Below are 20,946 nucleotides of genomic sequence, written 5' to 3'. Positions count from 1 at the left end.
TGACATTATTATCCCCACATTAAAGATAAAAAAAAAATAACTAGGCATGAAAAGGTTAAAGACTTACATACATAGGATCACTCAACCAGCCATGGCAGAATTAAGAAGTGAATCTAAAGTCTGCTCCAGAAACTATCCTCTTAGCCACCATGCATTGCTGTCTGAACTGAAGCCACACTGTCTGCTTGACTTCCTGTCTCTGAGATCTAATTCCTTACCATCACAGGAATACCACCATTACACAGGGCTGGTACGGCCTCATATCACCTTACCATTACAAAGTAATCTTGCTTCCTTGACCAAAGAGGATTGGAACAGGGTATTTAATCTCCTACCCCATGTTGGATTAATGAAATGTTTCTTTCTTGAGAACTGAGATAAAGACACAATCTTTCTATGTGGATGGAGTTGACGACAATGAAAACCCAGGAGTTGTGGGTATTTATTTTCATCAGAGACAAAGAGCTGCAAAGAAAGCTGGTAAGCAAAATAAAAACAATGACACAGGTGTACACAAAGAGACGAGGCGCTTGGCCAAATGGTTTTAGCTTCACAACTTGCCCTTGCATTCTAGGAAATATCCCTGTGTCTTTATCCTCGGGCCCATTTTGCTTAAGCAAATTCAAGTTGATTTCACTTTTTGGAATCGAAAAGTTTAATCACAAACATATTGGAGATTGGCCATTGGCTAGTTACTTACATGATTAATAAATTTTGTCCTTACTAGTTGAAGGACCTTGATCAAGTTTCTTAAACTGTGCCTCAATTTTCTTCTTCTGAAAACAGGAGGGATAAAATCTACTGCAGATAGGTTTTATGATAATTAAAGGAGAAATGCTCTTAATATGAGAACCAAATAAATCGTAGCTACTTGTTGTTCACAAAATCTCTCCCATATATTTTGAAAAGGAAATACATGCATTTTATATACAAAACAATAACACTAAGTCATAACGCATTATCTTATAAGGTATTCTACATAATTAATTTTCTTCATAACTGAAGAACTTAATTCCACCAAGATTAAAAAGTAAAAAGAGGACTTTGGCTTCAAAATGTATAGTACACTGCCATACTCTTTTAAATACGGAGTACAGATATAATTTAACTTTTTTTGATAACAAATTTATGATTATGAGCATCAATTCCTATACTGTTTATAGTGATAATAAATGAGAAAATTAAAGATTAAAGAAAAATTTTCCTTCACACTTTTTGTCACCGAGCACACCTTAACTGTTTCAGTGTTTATTCTTACTTCCAATTTCTTACCTTATTTTTCATACAGTTCCCAATCTATTTCTAAAATATATTTAAATGTAGCTATTTCCTCTTTTCTTAAGGGAGGGTATATGGAATTTTTGATAAAGTAAGTGTTTAGCAAATATTTTTCTCATTCACTCTCCTTTTGAAATTGTGTTTTTAAAGGTTCAGGGTAGTAGAAATCTTTTCTCCAGATAGGTGAGATACTCCTTTTTTTTTTTTTTTAACCATCATGTTTTATGCTAAACAACCTCTGGAGGAAGGTATAACAAGGTCTACATGTTATAATTTACATCTCATCGATCTGTCTTATTTATCTGTGTATCTCCAAAAGTGTTTAGAAAGTGTTTTATACATAGTGTGGGATCAACAAATATATTGTTTGTTTAGTTGAAATTAAAAGGCTTCCATATTGTAGGAAGAAACCATAATAGCAGATCTCATCAACTTTACAAATAATGGTGATGCATGTAAATAAGAAATAAGATGAAAGATCACTTCTATTAGAAACATAACCTTTCATTATTCAATACTTACAGAAAAGTTAAGTTCTATAGACAAATGTCTACTGCTTTGAAAATTAATTTTCAAGACAAAAAACCATACATTTAAAACTTCACTGAATTAATAAAAAACTATTTTTTTCAAGGACCATTACAAAGGATATTCATTTTTCTTTGGCCCTTTAACTTTCCAGGTAATATCAAATAGGTTATAACAGGTATTAATTGCATCAAAAAGTCATCAGTGTATAATTCCTGTTAAAAGACGCTCTCTCAGCTGAATGTTGGTTATTTGAATAGTTTGTTATTTGAAAAATTATGTACAGGCATCCCACAAGCAAAATCAATTCCTGATTTAAATTTTCTCTTAGTAATTCTTCCTTCTTTTCATTCTTTCTGAAGGATTTAATAATCTGAAAGAATATCATAAATTACATAGTCCCTCTAAGAAAATTGTGGTACAATCTGGGAGCTATAAATGTTAGGGAATCGTTTTAAAAGAATAATGAAAAGTTAAATAAAAAAGATTTCCTAAGAATATTATATCTAAACTTCAAAACTGTCAGCCAAGAATGAGTTAAAGAAGTCAGTAATAGTTACAATGAGGATTGGTACCAAAAAAAAAAGTTCCAAAATAAACTTGGGTAGGTTATTGACAAAATTAAAATCTCTACAACAATGAAGAAAGTCTTAGGATAATTTTAGCATGTTCAAACTCTATAAGCTATAAAATGATTCACATTAAAAAAAAATAACAACAAGCCCAGTAGTCTCACAAAACATTACAAATTCCTCTTCCCTTCCACTGCCACCTCTCTTCTTTCTATGGACACAAACTTTGCATACTCAATGGCCAATTTTCTTTAGGTGTCTGTTTTCCACATTAATATTTCCGGGCCATATGGCTCCAAACTGCTCTAGCATGAGATATTAAACTGCTTCCTATGCAGAGATATGTGGATTTCCCATAAGCACATCAAATATAACATAAACTGACCATACACTCACCACTAAAGCTCATGCTCCTTTTGTATATGCTAATATAGTTACAGGGTAACTAACCATCCATCCAATCAATAATCTAGATATATAACTCTCTCTTCTTGTCCACCCCCAACTATTATAACATGGAGTCTATTCAAGTCTGTGAATTGCATCATTATGCTCTAATTATGTCTGGAATTCACTGAAATAGAAAAAAGTTATAAAAAATACTTTTTATGTTGTTCAATTCTACTTTCTCAATCAACATAAAGATATATAAATCTATGCTCATAGCCACTCCATGCTTTTAAAAAAATACTTTATAGTGATATAGATTTATGCAAGTGTATAAAGTATAAAAGTACATTTAAATAATAACAAAAATAATATCAACTTTCATGTACACATCACCTGGCTAGAACATTTCCCATTTCTTCACTGTCCATATAGACTTCTCCCTGTCACGTCCCCAAACCTCCCTTCCAGACATATCTACCATCCTGGATTTTGTGTTAAGCATTCCTTTCCTTCTCCCTCAGGTTTTACCACATAAATATATTTCCCTAAAATATACATCGCTTAGCATCTCATGGATTAGAACTTTATATAAATTGAATCATACAATATGTATTCTTTTATGACTACTTTCCTCCGGTCAAAATTACATTTTTGCAAATCATCTATCTTGATGTGTAATGAATGTCCTGTTATTCATTTTATAGCTATATAGCTCCATTTTACAAGTGCACTAGAGTTTATTAATCCATTTGCCTATTATGGGCATTTGAGCTATTTTTCAGTCTTTTTGTTGTTACAAATAATGCTACCATGGTGTGTACCCTGAACATTTGTGTACACACATTTCCTGTGCTTACAGGGAAGAGATTATTGAAGGTCCGTACCTAGGAAGAGAATCACTGGATCATAAGAGATACATACATGTTTTCAACCTTACTAGTCAATGCCACATAATTTTCAAAATGGTTTCAGAATGAACTCCTACTTGCCTTTGGATGAGAATTCTCTTTTTGGTCTGAATTTACAAATTCCAGATTACCAAGCAGGTTGATCATATTTTTACTTTGTTATAGGCCATTTTTGTTTTTTGTGTGAAATGTCTGTTTGTGCCTTTTTTTGCTCAGTTTTCTATTAAATTTTATGTTTTGTTTTGTTGGGTTTTTTCTTCTTTCCTCATTGATATCCTTTATTAGTTATATGCGCTGCATATATTTATGGCTTATGTAGGGTTTTATCTGGATACTTTTCTCTTGCTTATTTTTATACGAAATGTTTTCTGAATGAAAAGAAACTTGATTTAGAACCCTTTCTAACTTCACACACTAGCTGTTTCTGTTATTTTTGCATAGTGCTTAACGATGTGGTAATTAGCTTTTTGAGATTTGGGGACTCTGTTTCCATCTCTCACTTTTATTAGCTTTACCTTTATTGACACATTCTTTCAATTGGTTTCTAATTCCAGAAGGTTTCCCTCAGTGTGGGCTCTGTGGTGGAAGGGAGTTGTTGCTAGACAGCTTAATGAATTCTTAGTAACTAGATTGCTCCATTCCCTTCACACACGACGTTGGGCCCTTACTCTGCATGGCTGGTCAGGGGGTCCAAAACCCTCCCGGCTTCAGCGATATCCTCAAATCAGCTCTGTAGGAAAATGTTTTCTCATCAGTTTTTCTTTAACTGTTCTTGGATTCTACTGTTCTCAGTGTTACAAGATGTTCCACTGCTACCATCTGCTTCTTCTCACAGAGTTGCCAATATCAAACTGGTCTTTTGACTCTTGGTTGTTTGTCCCCAATTACTTATACTTGGGGTATGAGATGATACCCTGCCATCATGTTTTTTGTGTAAACAATAATCATGTTTTGGGCTTTGCTATCTAGCTGCTTTGTCTGTTTTTGTCTGTTTGTGTGTGGGGGCGGGGGGCTTGGGAACATTCAAAACCTATGCTTCCACCGTATCTTTCTTGAATTCTATATTTTTACATTCAATACCTCACATCAGCCATGGTATGTTACAATTAGCAATTTTTTAATGACATCAACACACAGGGCATCTCAAGTGTTTTGTTTTGTTTTTGAACCTTAAGGGAACTCCAGCTCAGCATCTTCTTTTAGACGAGCACAGAGAATACTTAGAGTTGTCCCTACATCAAATGTGCTAGCTAAGAAAACAATACTAATAATGAGTGATTGCTGTAAAGCTCTGTTATGTCTGTTTGTAAAAATTCAACTTCTAGGAGAAAAATGTGTACAAAGCAGACATGTAGATAACCTCCCAGGCTCAGTATGTCTTGATGGTTACAAAATCCGACTGGACCCAGGCTGCTGAGATTCAACACCAGCATTCTATACTTCAAGAAATTTTGAATTCTCAGAATGCCAATTCATTAATTTTCTAAGTTCTACCTAAAGTCCCTTAAATTATCTCTGCCTCTCTTGTTCAATTTGTAAATGGAGATGGTAAAATATGCTTACTTCTTACAGTTCTGGTGAGATTATTCAGGAGATAATATACGTAAAATGCATAGAACTTTCTCTAGCATGTAGTAAGTGCTATGTAAGTGCTAGAATTACTAGCTATTTTTTCCACTAGAAGTTCTACATTGACTGAAAATAACTCTTGTATCTTGAATGTGAAATTAGTAGAACAATTGGGATTAGGAAACTGTGGTTTACCATGTAAATCCTTTTAAGCCAACTCAGGTAACCGTTTCCAATGTTATAAATGCTTCAGTCACCACAAAGTTCACCAAAGGAGAACTGAGGGAGGATCACGGGAGAAGCAGGATTAAAATATCTGCCTCCCTTTTTTAAAAATTCCTTCCCATAATGACATTGTTTTGTGTCTGGACCATGAAACTTAAAGTAGAATTTTAGGTTATTTTCTTGGCCCAACCATTTATCACTGTGACACCTGCAGATAACTTCAATTTCAATCTAATTAAAATATGTAACTTTCCCCCCAGTTTTCCAGAGTGTGCCTTTTTTTTGCTTCATAAATTGAGACTTTTTCAAAAAGATTCATTTTAAGTAAGAGGCTTCCTCTAATTCCTAATTACTGGCAGATTCACATCCCCAAGTCTTTAAAATAATTTTTAAAAGAGAAGAAAGAGGTAAGATTTTGCAATCTTCAAGAAATTTTGAATTCGCAGAATGCTGAGTAATTTTCTGAGTTCTACCTAAAGTACATGAAAAAAATGAAACTCCATTCCCATTGACTTCATGACAGTCCTTGTGGTTACATGAGAAAAAAATCCTAAAATAAATATCTTCATTTATTACTGTATCTTTTGAATCTTCTGTCCCTTTAGCCACTGAAATACATTTTTAAAAATTAGGAGTAGAAAGTTAATTTTGTGACTGAATTTTTTCATGAATTGTAGCACAGACATTCCTGTCCCCTTTTCTCAAACAACATCAAATTAAAATTCCCCTGGGATGTCTCTAGCCCTCTCATCTTCACACCTTTTAATCATAGTCTGAGACAGCGGAGTGTGTCCTAGTGATGCCAACAATGGCACACTATGTACACTGGTAAGCACCGAAGTATAGCACCTCCTGGGTGTCCTCACACAATCTCCACTAATCGCACTTGAGCTGAGACCAGCCATATCACCTGCTGACCATGTCTAGTCACTTTCTACCCAGGGAACAGAATTCTGCATCATTCCCTAAGTTTCAGCCTCCTGTACTCTACAAATGGCAAACAGAAACTGTATAAGGCCAAACAGGTAAACATCACCAGAGGAAGTTTTCATACAGGATTTGTGTTACTTTTACTTTTTTTATTTAGATACTAAATATGAATGACTGTTGGTCAACATAAAACATGGGGATCACTGATGCATATTTAAATGGACTAATTTGTTGACCTCTGCAAGACTTCATTTGAAAGACTGATAAGGAACAAAAGTGGAGAATAGAAGTCTGAACTGGGTTTCCATTGAGGCATGAAATAAGTAGGAAGGACAATGGGTATATAGTGTTTCCCCTAAAATAAGACATAGCCAGACCATCAGCTCTAATTCGACTTTTGGAGCAAAAATTAATATAAGACCTAGCCTTATTTTACTATAATATAAGACTGGGTCTTTAATATAGTATAGTATAATATAATATAATATAATATAATATAATATAATATAATATAATATAATAATACAATACAATACTAGGTCTTATTTTACTATAATATAAGCCAGATCTTATGTAATATAATATAAGACTACGTCTTATATTAATTTTTGCTCCAAAAGACACATTAGAGCTGATGATCTGGCTAGGTCTTATTTTTGGGGAAACACAGTAACAACATTTTGTGTTTTTGTTTTTTTAGTGAATTCAGCAGAGACTAGCCAGCTCTCATCAAAGCAATTTCCTCTTCCTTTTCAGCACACAGCTGAACCATACTTCATGGCCTCTCTTATAGTTAGATGTGGCCACACGGCTGTTTTAAAATAGGGAATGTGGGTAGAAGACATATGTACCCCTTCAAGGCCTGATACATACAAAATATTCTTACACCGTGGTTCTTCCTCTCTTTGCCATCTGCCTGTTGAACATCAATGCCCAATGTGACACTGGAAACCTGGTTGGATAAAAGCAGAATTACCGACTATCTATCTTAGCCTCTGAAAGACTGTATGGTGGGCATTCCCCATCCGGAGGTCAGAAATACCAATGAAGGTTTTATGCGAAGCAGAAATGAACGTCTTTGTGTTAAATTACTGAGATTTTGAGATTTCTCTGTTATAGAAGTTAGTGTTCACTAATACAGCTAAGAGACCTGGAAAATACAAAATGCTTCTAAGTCGCTATACCTATATATTATTACATGGAGAAATCAATTGTTTAAAAAAATTGCCTCAAAAAACTTCTTGTCTAAGAATATATAAACACACACACACACTTACATACATATGTGTATGCATTCATATTCATTTACTGAACAAATGAGCACCTATAAAAATATAAAAAACATTAGTTGAGTTACATGTGGATAGACACTGTGTCTACTGTGTTTCCCCAAAAATAAGACCGGGTCTTATATTAATTTTTGCTCCAAAAGACACACTAGGGTGTATTTTCAGGAGATATCTTATTTTTTCATGTACAACAATCTACATTTATCCCAATACAGTCATGTCATCTTCTTCTGGAACATCGTCATAAAGTACTAAACGCTACATTACGTCTGGCTGACAATCTTAACTTGGGCTTATTTTCAGGGAAACACAGTATCACTCACCACTGCACATATATGCCTAGAATATTGCTTCACACATAGAATAAACTCAGAAAATATTTTTTGAATACATAGCTACGTACATAAGCTCATGATCCCTCTTCCCTCTCTATTCTTTTCCTGGGGGTCCCCATGTCTCCCCTAATTTCTACTATCTCCGATATGAGACCACACTCTCTCTAATAGCTCTACCCTGGATACTACTTTTGCTTTATCCCACTGTCTCAGACTTTGATTTTTAATTCTACACTCATCATCTCCTCTCTCTGCTTTCTCACCAAAATTGGAAAAAAAATCACTACTCTCTGCACCTATTTTCTCTAATGGTATCATTTTCTACCTCCTGTGCTTACAAAATGGGCATCTTGTCTGAATTCTCTGCTTCATACACCCTTATCAGTAGCCTATCATTGCTTCTGTAGATTTTTCCTTTGTGGTACCTCCCATAATTTTTTCCCCTTTTTTTTAGCTCTATCAATGCCCCTCCAATATTAATGGACTTATGACCTTGGACCAAAATTCTTGCAATAGATTCCTGAAATCTACCCCCAGACCTGCTTCCCTCATTCCATTTTGCAGATGTCCCCTAAACTGGCCTTTCAAAAACCATCACCATCCTCATGTGGTGTTCCGTGACTATTAGGTGATCTTCTCTAACAATCAGTGCTTTCCATTGCTTATGGTCCACAGTTTAAACCTGTTAGCTTAATGTTATCAAAGCCTGTCACAACAGTCCTTATCCCTCAAATGATACCTTTAAATCAGGGATGTCGAAACAGCGGCCCGCAATCCATTGTTAATTGGCCCGCAGCAAATTCCAAAAATATATTTAGTTTATTTAAATAAACCAGGTGAGGCAATACGTACTTCACCTTGAGTGAGTTGCCCAGCTGTTTGTGTATTTTACCTCATATGGCCCTTGGTGAAAAACGTTGAAAAAAGTCTGGACACCCCTGCTTTAAATATTCAGATTCCAGGAATCTCAAGTAAGGGAAAGGTCTTTGAACGTCATCTAATTCAATTGTCCCTCTGCTCTGAACAGTATATTTCAGTCAAGCTTGCTGAATGACATATCTTCTGCAATACTTACACTTTTCTTACAAATTTTCTCTTAATATATTTTCCTCTATAGATATTTAAATTAGGGAACAGAAGTAAAATATTTCCTTTTCTTATTCATTCCTTTCTATTTCATTCCAAGATTTAGAGCTTGCTAATTCAGAACTCTTCACTCAAGTTTTATTGGTATGAACCTTTTGAAATTACTCCCACATTGCATTGTGGATGCCCCTTGATTTCTGATGTAAACTGCTCCGAAGATATGCTTTCTGTCTCCAGATAAGCCTTGGATGTATGTGGAAATACATACAGTTCATTTTCACGATTCATAAATTCCGTACTTGCAAATTTACCTACTTGCTAATATCTGTAGCATCAAAATCAATACTTGCAGCACTTTCAATCATTTATGGACATACTCTGAGCAGGGAAAAGTGTGAGTTGCCCATGCAGACATTCCCAGCTGAGGTCAAATAAGGTGACTTTCTGCCTTCTTTTTCAGCTCTCCTACTGCAAATAAGTGTCCTTTTCACAGTCTATTTAAAGATACCTTTTTCATATTTCTGTGCTTCCTGTTGCAGATTTTGCTGTTTATGGCCTTCAGGAGTAGGGCTGAGGTGCTGTCTTGTGTGACTAAGTGTAAGAAGACTGTGGTGTGTCTTACGGGAAAAAAATATGTGTGTTAGATAAGCTTCATTCAGGCTTGGGTTGCACAGCTGTTAGGCATGAGTTCAATGGTAATGAATCAACAAATATGTGTTAAATAATAAATAAGGTGTCTTTAAACTGAAATACACATAAAACAAGATTACAGCATGATCCATTGATGAAAATGTTATGATCAAAGGCTGGCAGGAAACTAAGTCTGCATTTTCCCAGGAATAATGCTTCAGTATTCACGCAGTATTTGTGGTGACTTTATAATTACTGCAAATAATGTAACTGACTGCATATGTGTGTGTACACATGAACATATGAGTGTATGTATATATATATATATATATATATATATATATATATATAAATATATGTGTATAATTAAATATTTATTCAAGTAGTGAATATAAAAAATGAACACACATATATGCCCACATTTAAGGAGAGGGAAAAAGAAAAGAGAGGAAGATACTGGAGGGAAAGAGGAAAGAATGGAGAAGAAAGAGGGGAGACACAAGGAAGAGAAAGTTCATGCCGTAGATATTCTTGTGTGGCCATCATGTGCCCTGAACCGGGTATTCTCTCCTAGATGGTGTTAAATACTGACAATAATGATAACAATACCAACCACAAATTAGTATGATTAATTTATTAATGATAATAAATGCACTTGTGATGATGATAAATTTATTAAGCACTTATATTGCGACAGACTTTAAGCTACGTACTATGTTGTGGGTTATTTCTTTCATTCCGAATAATTTCGTGGAGATTCTGCAATGTCACCCTCCTTACAGATGACAAAAAATAATTTGGATAAATTAAGCTCCCAAGGGGTCCACAGATAGCAAATGGTAGAAAGGGATTCAAATTAGACACTCTGACTCCACTGGCAACTTAATTACTTCCTACCCTAGCTGACCATAACCTGTCTCCCTAATTCTAAATTGTTAGAAATTCAGGTAAGGTGCCTACCTGGAATGGACTGGTGGATATCAGGGTATCAGAGCACAGCTATAAATATAATCAAAAGTTCTTTTGTATTTTTTAGGTCCTGTCACCCTTCAAACAAGCTTTTCATGAATGAAGACAGGAATGGTTAGTCATGCAGAAGAATGATTTCTGACACTGGTACTTTCAGGTGTATAAGGACAAAGAGCAGGTGAAAACCCAGACTCACATGAAACATACAGATAAGGTTAATTCGGAAGCTTTCCTTTGCGTTATGGAGTCCGGGTTTTGAAGTCACACATACCTGAGTTCTAATGCAAGTCTGGCCTTTCCATATGCAGTTGGGGCCAGATCAGTTTCCTTATCCATAAAATAAGTATAAAAATACTTACTTCATAAGGGCCGGCGATGGGTGAAATGAATCAATATCTTTAAAGCACTTAACAAAGTGACAGGAAGTGTTCAAAAGAGCAATAATTAATAAAAGTAGTTTTAATAGAAATATCCTATTGCCTCCATTGGGACTCACCCTCAGATTGAACTAAGTATTCCAAATTGCCAAAATACTTTAAAAGTTTTATAATCACAGCATTCTTGGAATGTAATAGGAAACAGTAGGAAAACAGGGGCTATGAGGAAAGAGCAAATCTGACACTGTCACAAAAATAAATACTTAAAAGCTTTCAACTCTAAAATGATTTTCCCTCAAGGTACAGTAGAGGTGCAGAATTTAATAATGCTGTAAAATATTTGTTCCTCAAAGCAGTTGCAGACAGCTATGACGAGGAGAAAAAACAACAACAAAAATATGAAGCAGCTCAGCAAAATTCCTTTTGTCTCCTTCACTATAAAATATGTTCTTTAAGAAGCATGCAAAAATCACTCCGAAAAACAGAGGGCACATGTTTCTCTGAGCTAACAACAGAGAAACGTATTGGCTTATCATGAAAAAAATTTATAGACATTTTAGATATTTTACTTTTCAAGAATGAGCAGAAGAGAGGAACTGAAATACCCTAAATACCTTAGCATTCTCACAGTCATTTTTCTAATGACTGTGACGAACCTATATGCCGTTTTTATAATGAATGCATCTCAGTAGACCACATCTCCTCCTGACACCATTCTGTTAGAGACCTGGGACCAGAGCCACTTACCCACTGTTGATGTCATCAGCCCTGAGACTTTTCCCAAGGATATCACCATCACTCATATAGCCACCAACATCAACTTCAGAAGACATGTCCAGGTCACTGCTTGCTTTCTCACTCATGTCTATTTGTGACATGTTTCCCAGCCGAGAGACAGCAGCTCGACGGAGAGGCGTTGTATACATGAACCTGGATGGGTCTGTGTGGATGAACCGACTGGTACCGCTGCGAGGGTAGCCGGCACCCAGGGAGGGGGCGTCTCCAGCCTGGAGTCGAGGACACGCCTGGCCCAACCTCCACGTCATGGGACTGGGGCGGCTTGTCAAGTTGGGGATGGTCCTTCCATTCACTTCTGTTGTCACAGTGGTGTCAAATGTGGTCTCCAGGGTGCTGCCAAATAAAATGGAGACATCACTATACTCTGGTTCACTTGGGGCCATAGACTAGGAATAGTGAAGACAGGGGAGGCTGGAACTGAGAGTAATTTCTTAGAAGAATGCTATTTTCATGAAAGTCAAATTACACATTCACAGTGAGATTCTAAATACCTCTGCAGATGTCAAATTGTGGGAAGGGGCATTCATGAGCAGATTTTTTTGTTCTGTTTTTTGCTCTCAAAAGAAAGGCCATTGTTACATTTTAGATAAAACAAAATACTGTTTCACATTCTCAACAAACATTTAATTTACCCCATTGTGGCCTCCCCAGAACTATTCTGGAAGTTAACTACAATAAGGTCTAAAAGTCTCTCTAACACTCCTTCCCAGATGCATTTCAACTGCAACTTCTGTAATTGTTCTTGAGGGGAAGCATGCAAATGCACTTAGTAGTGATGGTGGCAGTTTCAGTAGCCAATTCAATTTGGATGGGAAATTATACTGAAGAAAAGGTGGATAGACAGGAGAAAAACATTCCCTGGGTATGTGCTGAAAAGTAAACACTTAACTGTCACATAAAATTTAAGTGAGAAAATAGCAAGGAAAACTAAAATCCCTTCTCTATCATTGTAAGAAGTTAAGTGCTTGGTTGTAACTTTTTTCTTTACTGGCCCCAAAATATGCAGAACTGAGAAAAACCTGTGGCTTATCTGGGTCCCACGAAGACTGGACATAGTCTCTTCTAAATTCTGCCTCAAATCTGCTATGTTTTTCACTGTTCTCATTCTTCTTGTTTCGGGGTCTTCACCTAGAAAAGTAACATAATAATACATTTGTTTTCATACTGTTTACTGTCCTGAGAGCAGTTATGTACATATATAAGTACTATAAATTATTTTTCTTAAATATGAAATGATAGAAGGAAATTCCAAATGATTATCATCTGAAAATTATAATTGTTCTTTCTACAAATTAAATGTGAACAGAAACAAATGTACCGTTACAAGTAATAATTTGAGGTGGTGATACAATAATACTTTGTAGGTCTATCACCTAATCACTGCAAAATGAGAGAATCATTTGGAAATACACTGTATACTACTCCATGTTACTAAATTTAATTTAAATATCTGAAATTATTTGGATCCTAATTATTTCTGTAGTTACCCGTTTCTAAGTGTACTCAGAATAATTGAGATAAACTTGCCTTATGTATCAAGTATACATTTGAACTCTGAGGTAAGATAAAAAGATGGACACCTTTTCTTATAGGAGTAATATCTTTTTGCCTTTTATTTTCTTAGACTCATAAACCAAGACTCACAACATTGGATGGCTTTATTTTAAATTATGTCTGTACTATCTACAGGGAACCAAAACATCCACATGTGACAACAGACTTCCAGTAAAGTCCTAGGCATCTAAACTTAGAAAATGTTTAATTGTCATGAAACAAACAGTTCTACCAGTGTGATAAATAAATGCTGGCCTTATACAACCAGTATCTATCATATGGGGACAGAGGTGCCGTTAAAGCATTTTGTTTTGGGCCTTGCAATACTTCCCAGGACAGTGGCCATTTGAAGCTGACACATCTGGATAATAATATGGCAAGAGAGTAGAGGAAATAGTTTTTATTCTGTTTAAGTTAGACTCGAGAGGTTGTTTAGTGATGAAAAATTTTAATGAAAGAAAGAAAGAAAGAAAGAAAGAAAGAAAGAAAGAAAGAAAGAAAGAAAGAAAGAGAAAGAAAGAAAGAAAGAAAGAAAGAAAGAAAGAAAGAAAGAAAGAAAGAAAGAAAGAAAGAAAGAAAGAAAGACGGAAGGAAGGAAGGAAGGAAGGAAGGAAGGAAGGAAGGAAGGAAGGAAGGAAGGGAAGGAAGGAAGGAAGGAAGGAAGGAAGGAAGGAAGGAAGGAAGGAAGAAAGAAAGAAAGAAAGAAAGAAAGAAAGAAAGAAAGAAAGAAAGAAAGAAAGAAAGAAAGAGAAAGAGATGAAGAAAAGAAAAGGGAGGAATTGGAATAGATGGATTAAGGGGAGGCAAGGAATGGTAAGAAAGGGAAGGAAATGGGAAAGGGATGGAAGAAGAGAAAAAGAGAAGGAAAAATGAAGGTAGAAGATAGCATATATTAAATTACACTATGAATGTCACATAAAAACTCAAAATGCATATCTATAATCTGTTTTAAGAATATAGGCAGATATTCAATGTTACTTTTCTTCCCTAGGATTCATTCCTGATTTTAAAAAATACACAGCAAATGCATCAATTTAACATTTGTAATATAATTGTAGAGTTGGCAGGGCCTTCAGAGACTGTCTCACCTTACCTCTCAGCCAATGAGTGAGCTCATCTATGTGTCCCTTGGGAGACGGCCGGTGCCTCTCTCTGAAACCCCCAAGATTGGAAAGGCTTCTCCATCTCCAGTAAGAGACACTTCCTTCCAACATGAGACAGGTCTAATTGTGAAAATATTTCTAAGGATGAGTAATAATTTCCCTCCCTTTACCTTTTATCAAGTGGTCTCAGTGGCTCTGAAACCAACCGAACAACTTTACACTATCTTTACCACAGCAGTCACTCAAGTGTTGGAAGACAGCAACTGCTAATAATTCCTCTATTTTCTTCTTCAGCCAAACATCACTACACTATTCATTATTCCTCATCCTGGACAATTACCATTCTGCCGGTCTATAAATCTCTTCCTTTTAATTTACAAATTATTTGAATGATTAAAATATGCTCAATAATAGCATTAGTATTTCAAACTTAGAGAGTACTGAAAACTTCCCAAAAGTAAATATATTTTCAAGAAATAGTAAAAGGCATGTTGTGCTTTCAAGCACACGGAATAAACTTTTCCTATACTAATTCGAGTCATGCAATTTTTAACCTTATAGATTAACATTCTTTTAAAACTCAGAACTGTTAATAACACATTAGATTCTAACCATATTCTCCCTGGAAATGCTTTCCATCCTCCTCGTAAACGTAACGAAGCATACTTGAGAAATGGCTAAAAAGAAGTCTACCTCTTACTTCCAAATAAACTGGTAAAACCCTGAAGAAAAAGTATGGTTTGGTAAGAAAGATATATATTTTTTAAATTAAATTGATGGGGGTGACAATGGTTAGTAAAATTACATAGGTTTCAGGTGTTCAATTCTGTAATAAATCATCTATATATCACATAGTATGCTCACCACCCAGAGTCAGTTCTCAGTAAGGAAGATTTTAAAGGGCAGAAAAAGAATATCATTACAATGAAAGGAAAGACAGAGGTAAAGAAGAGATTTTACTCAAAGTGGGCAAAGGAAATAGTGAAGAATGAAAAATAAATTGGAGAAGCATTAAAGCCAATATTAAAATATATAAGTATGCAAGATTTCATGCAGTACAGAAGCCTTGGATTCCAAATGATGGTAACAGATGAGAAGTCTTAAAGGAAGAGAGTGTTGAGATAATCTTTGTTTTTGGAAGGAGGAAGGATCGCAAGTCATCGACCGTATACAGGTTCCTAGAATACACCATTCCATGTCCTCTATCCCTGCCCCCCACCTTTGGGAGAACTTTCATGTTGCAATCAAGATACATCTCGACTACTTGCCAACTGGTATAAAATTAATAACATTGATATTTGAATAATTTCCGATATCTTTTTTGTATAAACTTTAAGAATATTGTATTTTCAGATACTCCATTTTATTGAATTTTTTTTCACATCTTCATCTCCTTTTAAATTTCTCTCTTCCAATACAGCAGGCATCTTAGATCCTTGGATTCTTCCAACTGAATCCATTGTTTATTTGCATAGCTTCCCTCATATTTTCAGAACCATAACCTCCCTACCTCCTTTGGTTTTTCTCATGATATCCACTCATGACACTGTACCACTCATAACAATCAGACAAATAAATGGACCTTTTCCTCCCAGCACTTGCCGGGCAAAACATAATTGCTGCCTCATTCACATCATGAAAGAAAATAATCAAAATAAAATGTATTGAAGTAAATATTCTCCATAGGCCACAAAAGGCAAGATACAATTAAATGCACTTATAAACCCCCTAAAGATTGCACAAGTCAGAAATAACCTGTAAATCTCTATTTAAATGATGTCTAGAGGATTGGGCACAGAGGATGGAATTGCAATTGAAAAGGTCAAATGTAGAAGCACAAATAAAACTAATATTTAGTTACAAAAGCTAGCAGAACATTACACACCAGAAATTTACTTTGTCACAAAAATTAGTATCCCCTCTCAGTTCCATAATTTCAAAGCCAACTGTTATGTCTAAAAGAAGCCTACTAAGTGTCAGACATGATAGTAAGGGTTTACACATGTTTTGTAGAATGGTATATTTTGCAATTTACTTTGAGTTTTTAACATTGGTGCAAACTGCTTTCTCATTGCTTGTCTCTTCTATGAGTAGGAAACAGACTCGCAGGCTTAGTTTGGTGCTTTTGCATTTTTACTTAGAGGCAGATGGATCATTTAATCTGTGTGGTCCTTTAGGCTTTAATTTTATATACATTGTAATTAACACTGTCAGTACTATGGTCTTTAATAGGAAATCAAATTATATATGAATGAACCTGATTCACAGAGAATTAGGTCCTCTACAACATCCACGTTACAAATGTTTTTATTTAGAGTACAGCTTCCTGATTTATTTGAGAATAACCCTAATTTTGTGGATGATTCCAACAGTGACTTGCATGGAAAATTTTTAACTCATCTGGTTACGCTAGATATTTTTTTTGGTGGGGGGTAATAGCAAAACATGGCTAGCAGCTTTACAGTTACCTTTTAAATAGTCTCCTATATAGTTATAGCACATACCCTAAGATGTCTGTTTTATTAGGATATCTAAGAGTAAAGAGTGAAACCCAAGGAACCCTGTCTAAAAACTAACTTGGAAGAGGCCATTTTGAGTCAGAAGCAGAACCTAGCATAGCACGTGGCAGAAATCCTGAAATCCCTGTGTGCTGTGGGCTTGGATTTAACATGCATCATTATTTAGGGAATTAAATTGAAATGCTTCATTATCCTGGTATGATTATTCATATTAGAGTTATTTGAATCGGCTCTTCCTCTCACTTTCTCACATACATTTTTGAATACTAGCATAAATGGAAAAAAACAGCTTAAAGAGAATAATCCCATAAATACACTGAGCAGATGCTCAGTTTACAAACCATGAAATACACACACTTCTATTGAGAGATTACCTGTGACAGTAACGCTCCAAGCTATTTATGTACAACAAGGCATGTGTCACAGAGAGACCCACCCATAGTGTGCTATACTTTAACAGAGCAACCGATAAATGCTGTTGCGGGAGGCACTCTTTATATCTTTGAAAATACTCCATAAGAAGTACTTAGAACAAGAATAAATGCCACCACTGTAAAGGCAAAAGATAAGTATTATTTGATTCTATAGTTCCAGAAGATCAAAAAAAAAAAAAAAAGGAAAAGAAAAGAGAAAAAGATTGTTAAGGATTAAGACTCCCTCCCTTGCCTTTGTACCGCACTCGTCTTTTGTGAGAAGCAGTTTATCACAGAAATCACACAATGGTGAAGAAGTAAATCTTCAGCACCTGGTCTATTCAGGTTCAGAAACCACTGTTCCCCACTACTGTGGAAACATTACACTTTTAGAGCCAAATTGATATTTAAAAATGAGCACTATTTGCCTCTGATGTCTTTCTAAGCTTTCTTCTTCTAAAGCTGTTTCACTAAAATTCCAGAAAATCTCATAAAACATCTTATAACAGCAGGGTCTATATAGAGAATTTAAAAAACCTATATTTAGCATCAGCTGTATGAATCAGGAACAAAGAGATCACTGGTCAGGTTTTATACTTTCAAATTTAAGGAGTCCTGTATGAAGTACTTTGTGGAACTACGCATTGACATAAAGTATGATGTGGTCATTAGTTTAATACTTGTGACTTTTTGAATAGGAACTGTATGATGTAAATATACTTCAGTAGGGCACTGAGTTTAGATATAAAAAGTAAAATGCACACAGTTTACTTATTTGGGCCGGTGGCAAAGCTGACAGTTAAAATTTCATTACACAACTAAAGAATTACTTCTGACATCTTCATATCTAATCAATTAAAGATTATGTCACAAATTACTACCAAGGCTCATATCATCAAAAAGATCTAGTTTGTAAAGTATAAAAACATTTCACACTTATCTACATAGTAGTTTAAATAGTCCTAATGTACACACTCATGAGTATTTTGTGCCAAGCACCAAAACAAACAAACAAACAAATAAATAAAAGTTTGTGAGTAAAGCTGTCAGAAGAGGCCTCTGCATTTCTGAGAAGGTTACTAAAATTCATGGTGCTTGTTACTGAGGTACAAACAAGAGCCATTTATTCAGGTACGACTGAGGCAGCAGAGCAAATGGCTATAGAGAAATTTTACCCATAAGGCCCTACCTTCTTCATTAGCTATCTGTGGTGAGATTACCTTGAGGGAAGTTTAATAAAAACACCCTATTAATGACTAAGTAAAAAAAAAACGTGTTTGGGGTTTTAAAATAGTAACCAAATATTTATGGATGTCTAGAATGTACTGGACACCAGACGAATAATGCCCAGGGCACATCGCTGCTATTTACTTGCTCCAAATCGATTTCACAACTGGTTACCTAGGTCAGCTTTACAACGAAAATAATTTCAAGAAACAAGGAATTAAAAATAAAGTTTTTTTTTTTTTTAAATAACTATAGTTAAAAAAAAATCAGTCAGAAGAATGGAAGACAGTTGGCTAAGGCAAACGTGCAGCTTCTTAAAATTCCATCCTTGTTTTAAGATCAAACCCGACTTACCTAGTAAGTCAGTGTAAAGTGCCTGTTCCAGATCACCGAGCATTGTCAGGATCACGTCCTCATCCAGATGAGCTGTGCCTTCCCGCAGGCAGCTTTCTCCCTCTTCTTCCGCCCAGCTCCTGCTGATGCTGCTTGGCAGGGAGGACCCGTTTTCATCTTCGGACCTGCTATCCTCATCACTCTCACCTTCCAAGCCTCTTCTGGAAGCCCAATCCTCTGAGCCCTCAGTGCCTGACTGGCTGGCAGGCAGGAGGTTCCAGGCCCCTGAAGTGCTGGTATGGTACAGGGACTGCACCGACCTCGAGAGGAATTTGGACAGCGAGCTGCTCTCTGCATAGTGGGATTCTCTCTGGCTGGCCTTTGCCGCATTCCCAAACCAGTTGGAAATGCGCACAGTGGGTCTCCTCTCCCCCTCACTGGTGAGGGCAAGATTGGTCAGAGACTTTTGCTTCTGAAGGCAAGCTCCCTTTCTCCTTACTTCTTTTCCCCGAAACACAGAGAGTTCGGCCGGCCTCTGCATGGCTCTTCTAGTGGTTTCTTCTTTTCAATTGGACTTCATATTGTCTTTTTGCACTGAGATGGCAACTAGCCCTTTTGGTTTTAATTAACACGTGCACTTCACTAAAAGCCCAGGCAGGCTCAAACATTCATATAAGATATCTAGAAGACAGTACAATTAATTAGCTGGCTACAATTCAGCTTTCCACCTCATCCCCCTCATCAGTACTACTTACAAACATTTTTCTTGAACATATCTGAAGCAGAAAAAGAGTTCGCCAAAGACGCTGCTCCAGCTGAAAAGTAGCACAGGAATCCAACTACGTTTTCCCATCTTCCTCCAATCGCCTGTCTCAGCAGGGTGATGGGTCCGCATTTCCCTCTATTTCTTCTCTGTTCCAGACGCGAGGTAGTCAAACACCAGCGATGTCTCTAGCTTTCTTTTTTCGGTCCACCTATCACCAGCCCTTTACTGGTTTAGGTCGGCAGCCCCTGCCTCTAGATGAGCTGACACAGGGGGGCACGTACAGCCTTTGCATCAGAGCCCCTTAAGAGCAGTAAGAGCACTGACGCCCAGCCCTGCACGAGCACCTCGCGTTTTAGTATTCCACCTGCATTCTCAGATCTATGGCTCTTCCTTGCTGCTGCAGTGGATGCTGCTGGCTGCCATGGCAGCAAAGATATTGCTAAATGAAAACAGGCACGGAAGCGGCTGTCCAGCCTAGTATGCCACAGGTTTCAAAGCCAAGCCTGAATGAGATTCTGCACTATTAACCCTATGCACATGTAAATCACTCTTGGCCACCCTGTCTCAAATACGGACACACACACACACACACACACACACACACACACACAAACACCCCCATAGACAACATACACTCCGACACGGAGAATGACAGACTCGTTCTCTATAGCTCCAGGCAGCTGAAGCATGCAGACCTGCCTTCTGAATGTTGGGATTTGTGCTGTAAAAGCACAAATCAAATTGAAGAATGTAAAGGACCTAAAAAATGGAGCATGACACTCTCCACCAGCTGAGAGATAATGCTTTAAAGAAAAAGACCCCCTCAGCTCTTACAGAACAAATTCAAGGGCTTTTTATTCTGAACTACTTAGGAAAATCCTAAACGTGACAATAAAAATCACAATTTCTTTCTATTAAAAACAGCCAAACACACCCACACACACACACTCACACACGGTTCGTTCCCAATATTTTCACTCAAAGCATATAATTGAAAGTTTATGGCCAAGTGTGTAGCCCATAATGATGTGACAAAAAAATAAAAATAAAATGCACATTCAATCTTTTGATATTGAGCATTTTTCCTAGTCTATTCCATAAACCTACTGCAGCATAAACAGCCCTTTATTTTTAATATTTTGATAAA

General features: G+C 36.2%; 1 protein-coding gene across 8 annotated transcripts in view; it reads right to left on the bottom strand.

Annotated features, from left to right (window-relative positions):
• Positions 1-20,946, bottom strand: part of NAV3 (neuron navigator 3) — a 785,517-nt gene that overhangs the window by 140,611 nt on the left and 623,960 nt on the right. For 7 of the 8 annotated variants that reach the window (XM_081061016.1, XM_081061019.1, XM_081061021.1 and 4 more), the window contains 2 exons: positions 12,904-13,012; positions 11,834-12,217 (listed from right to left, as the gene is read on the bottom strand). In XM_081061016.1, coding sequence (XP_080917142.1) covers positions 11,834-12,217; positions 12,904-13,012 — 493 coding nt within the window. Of the gene's footprint in view, positions 1-11,833; positions 12,218-12,903; positions 13,013-19,054; positions 20,276-20,946 lie in introns of those variants that run through there. The other variant, XM_081061023.1, reaches the window with a different exon arrangement.

This window comes from Rhinolophus hipposideros, assembly GCF_964194185.1.
Source record: "Rhinolophus hipposideros genome assembly, chromosome: 9".
In the NCBI taxonomy this organism is placed as follows: domain Eukaryota; kingdom Metazoa; phylum Chordata; class Mammalia; order Chiroptera; family Rhinolophidae; genus Rhinolophus; species Rhinolophus hipposideros.
Note: the sequence above shows the minus strand (reverse complement) of the source record. Positions and strands in the feature narration are given on the sequence as shown.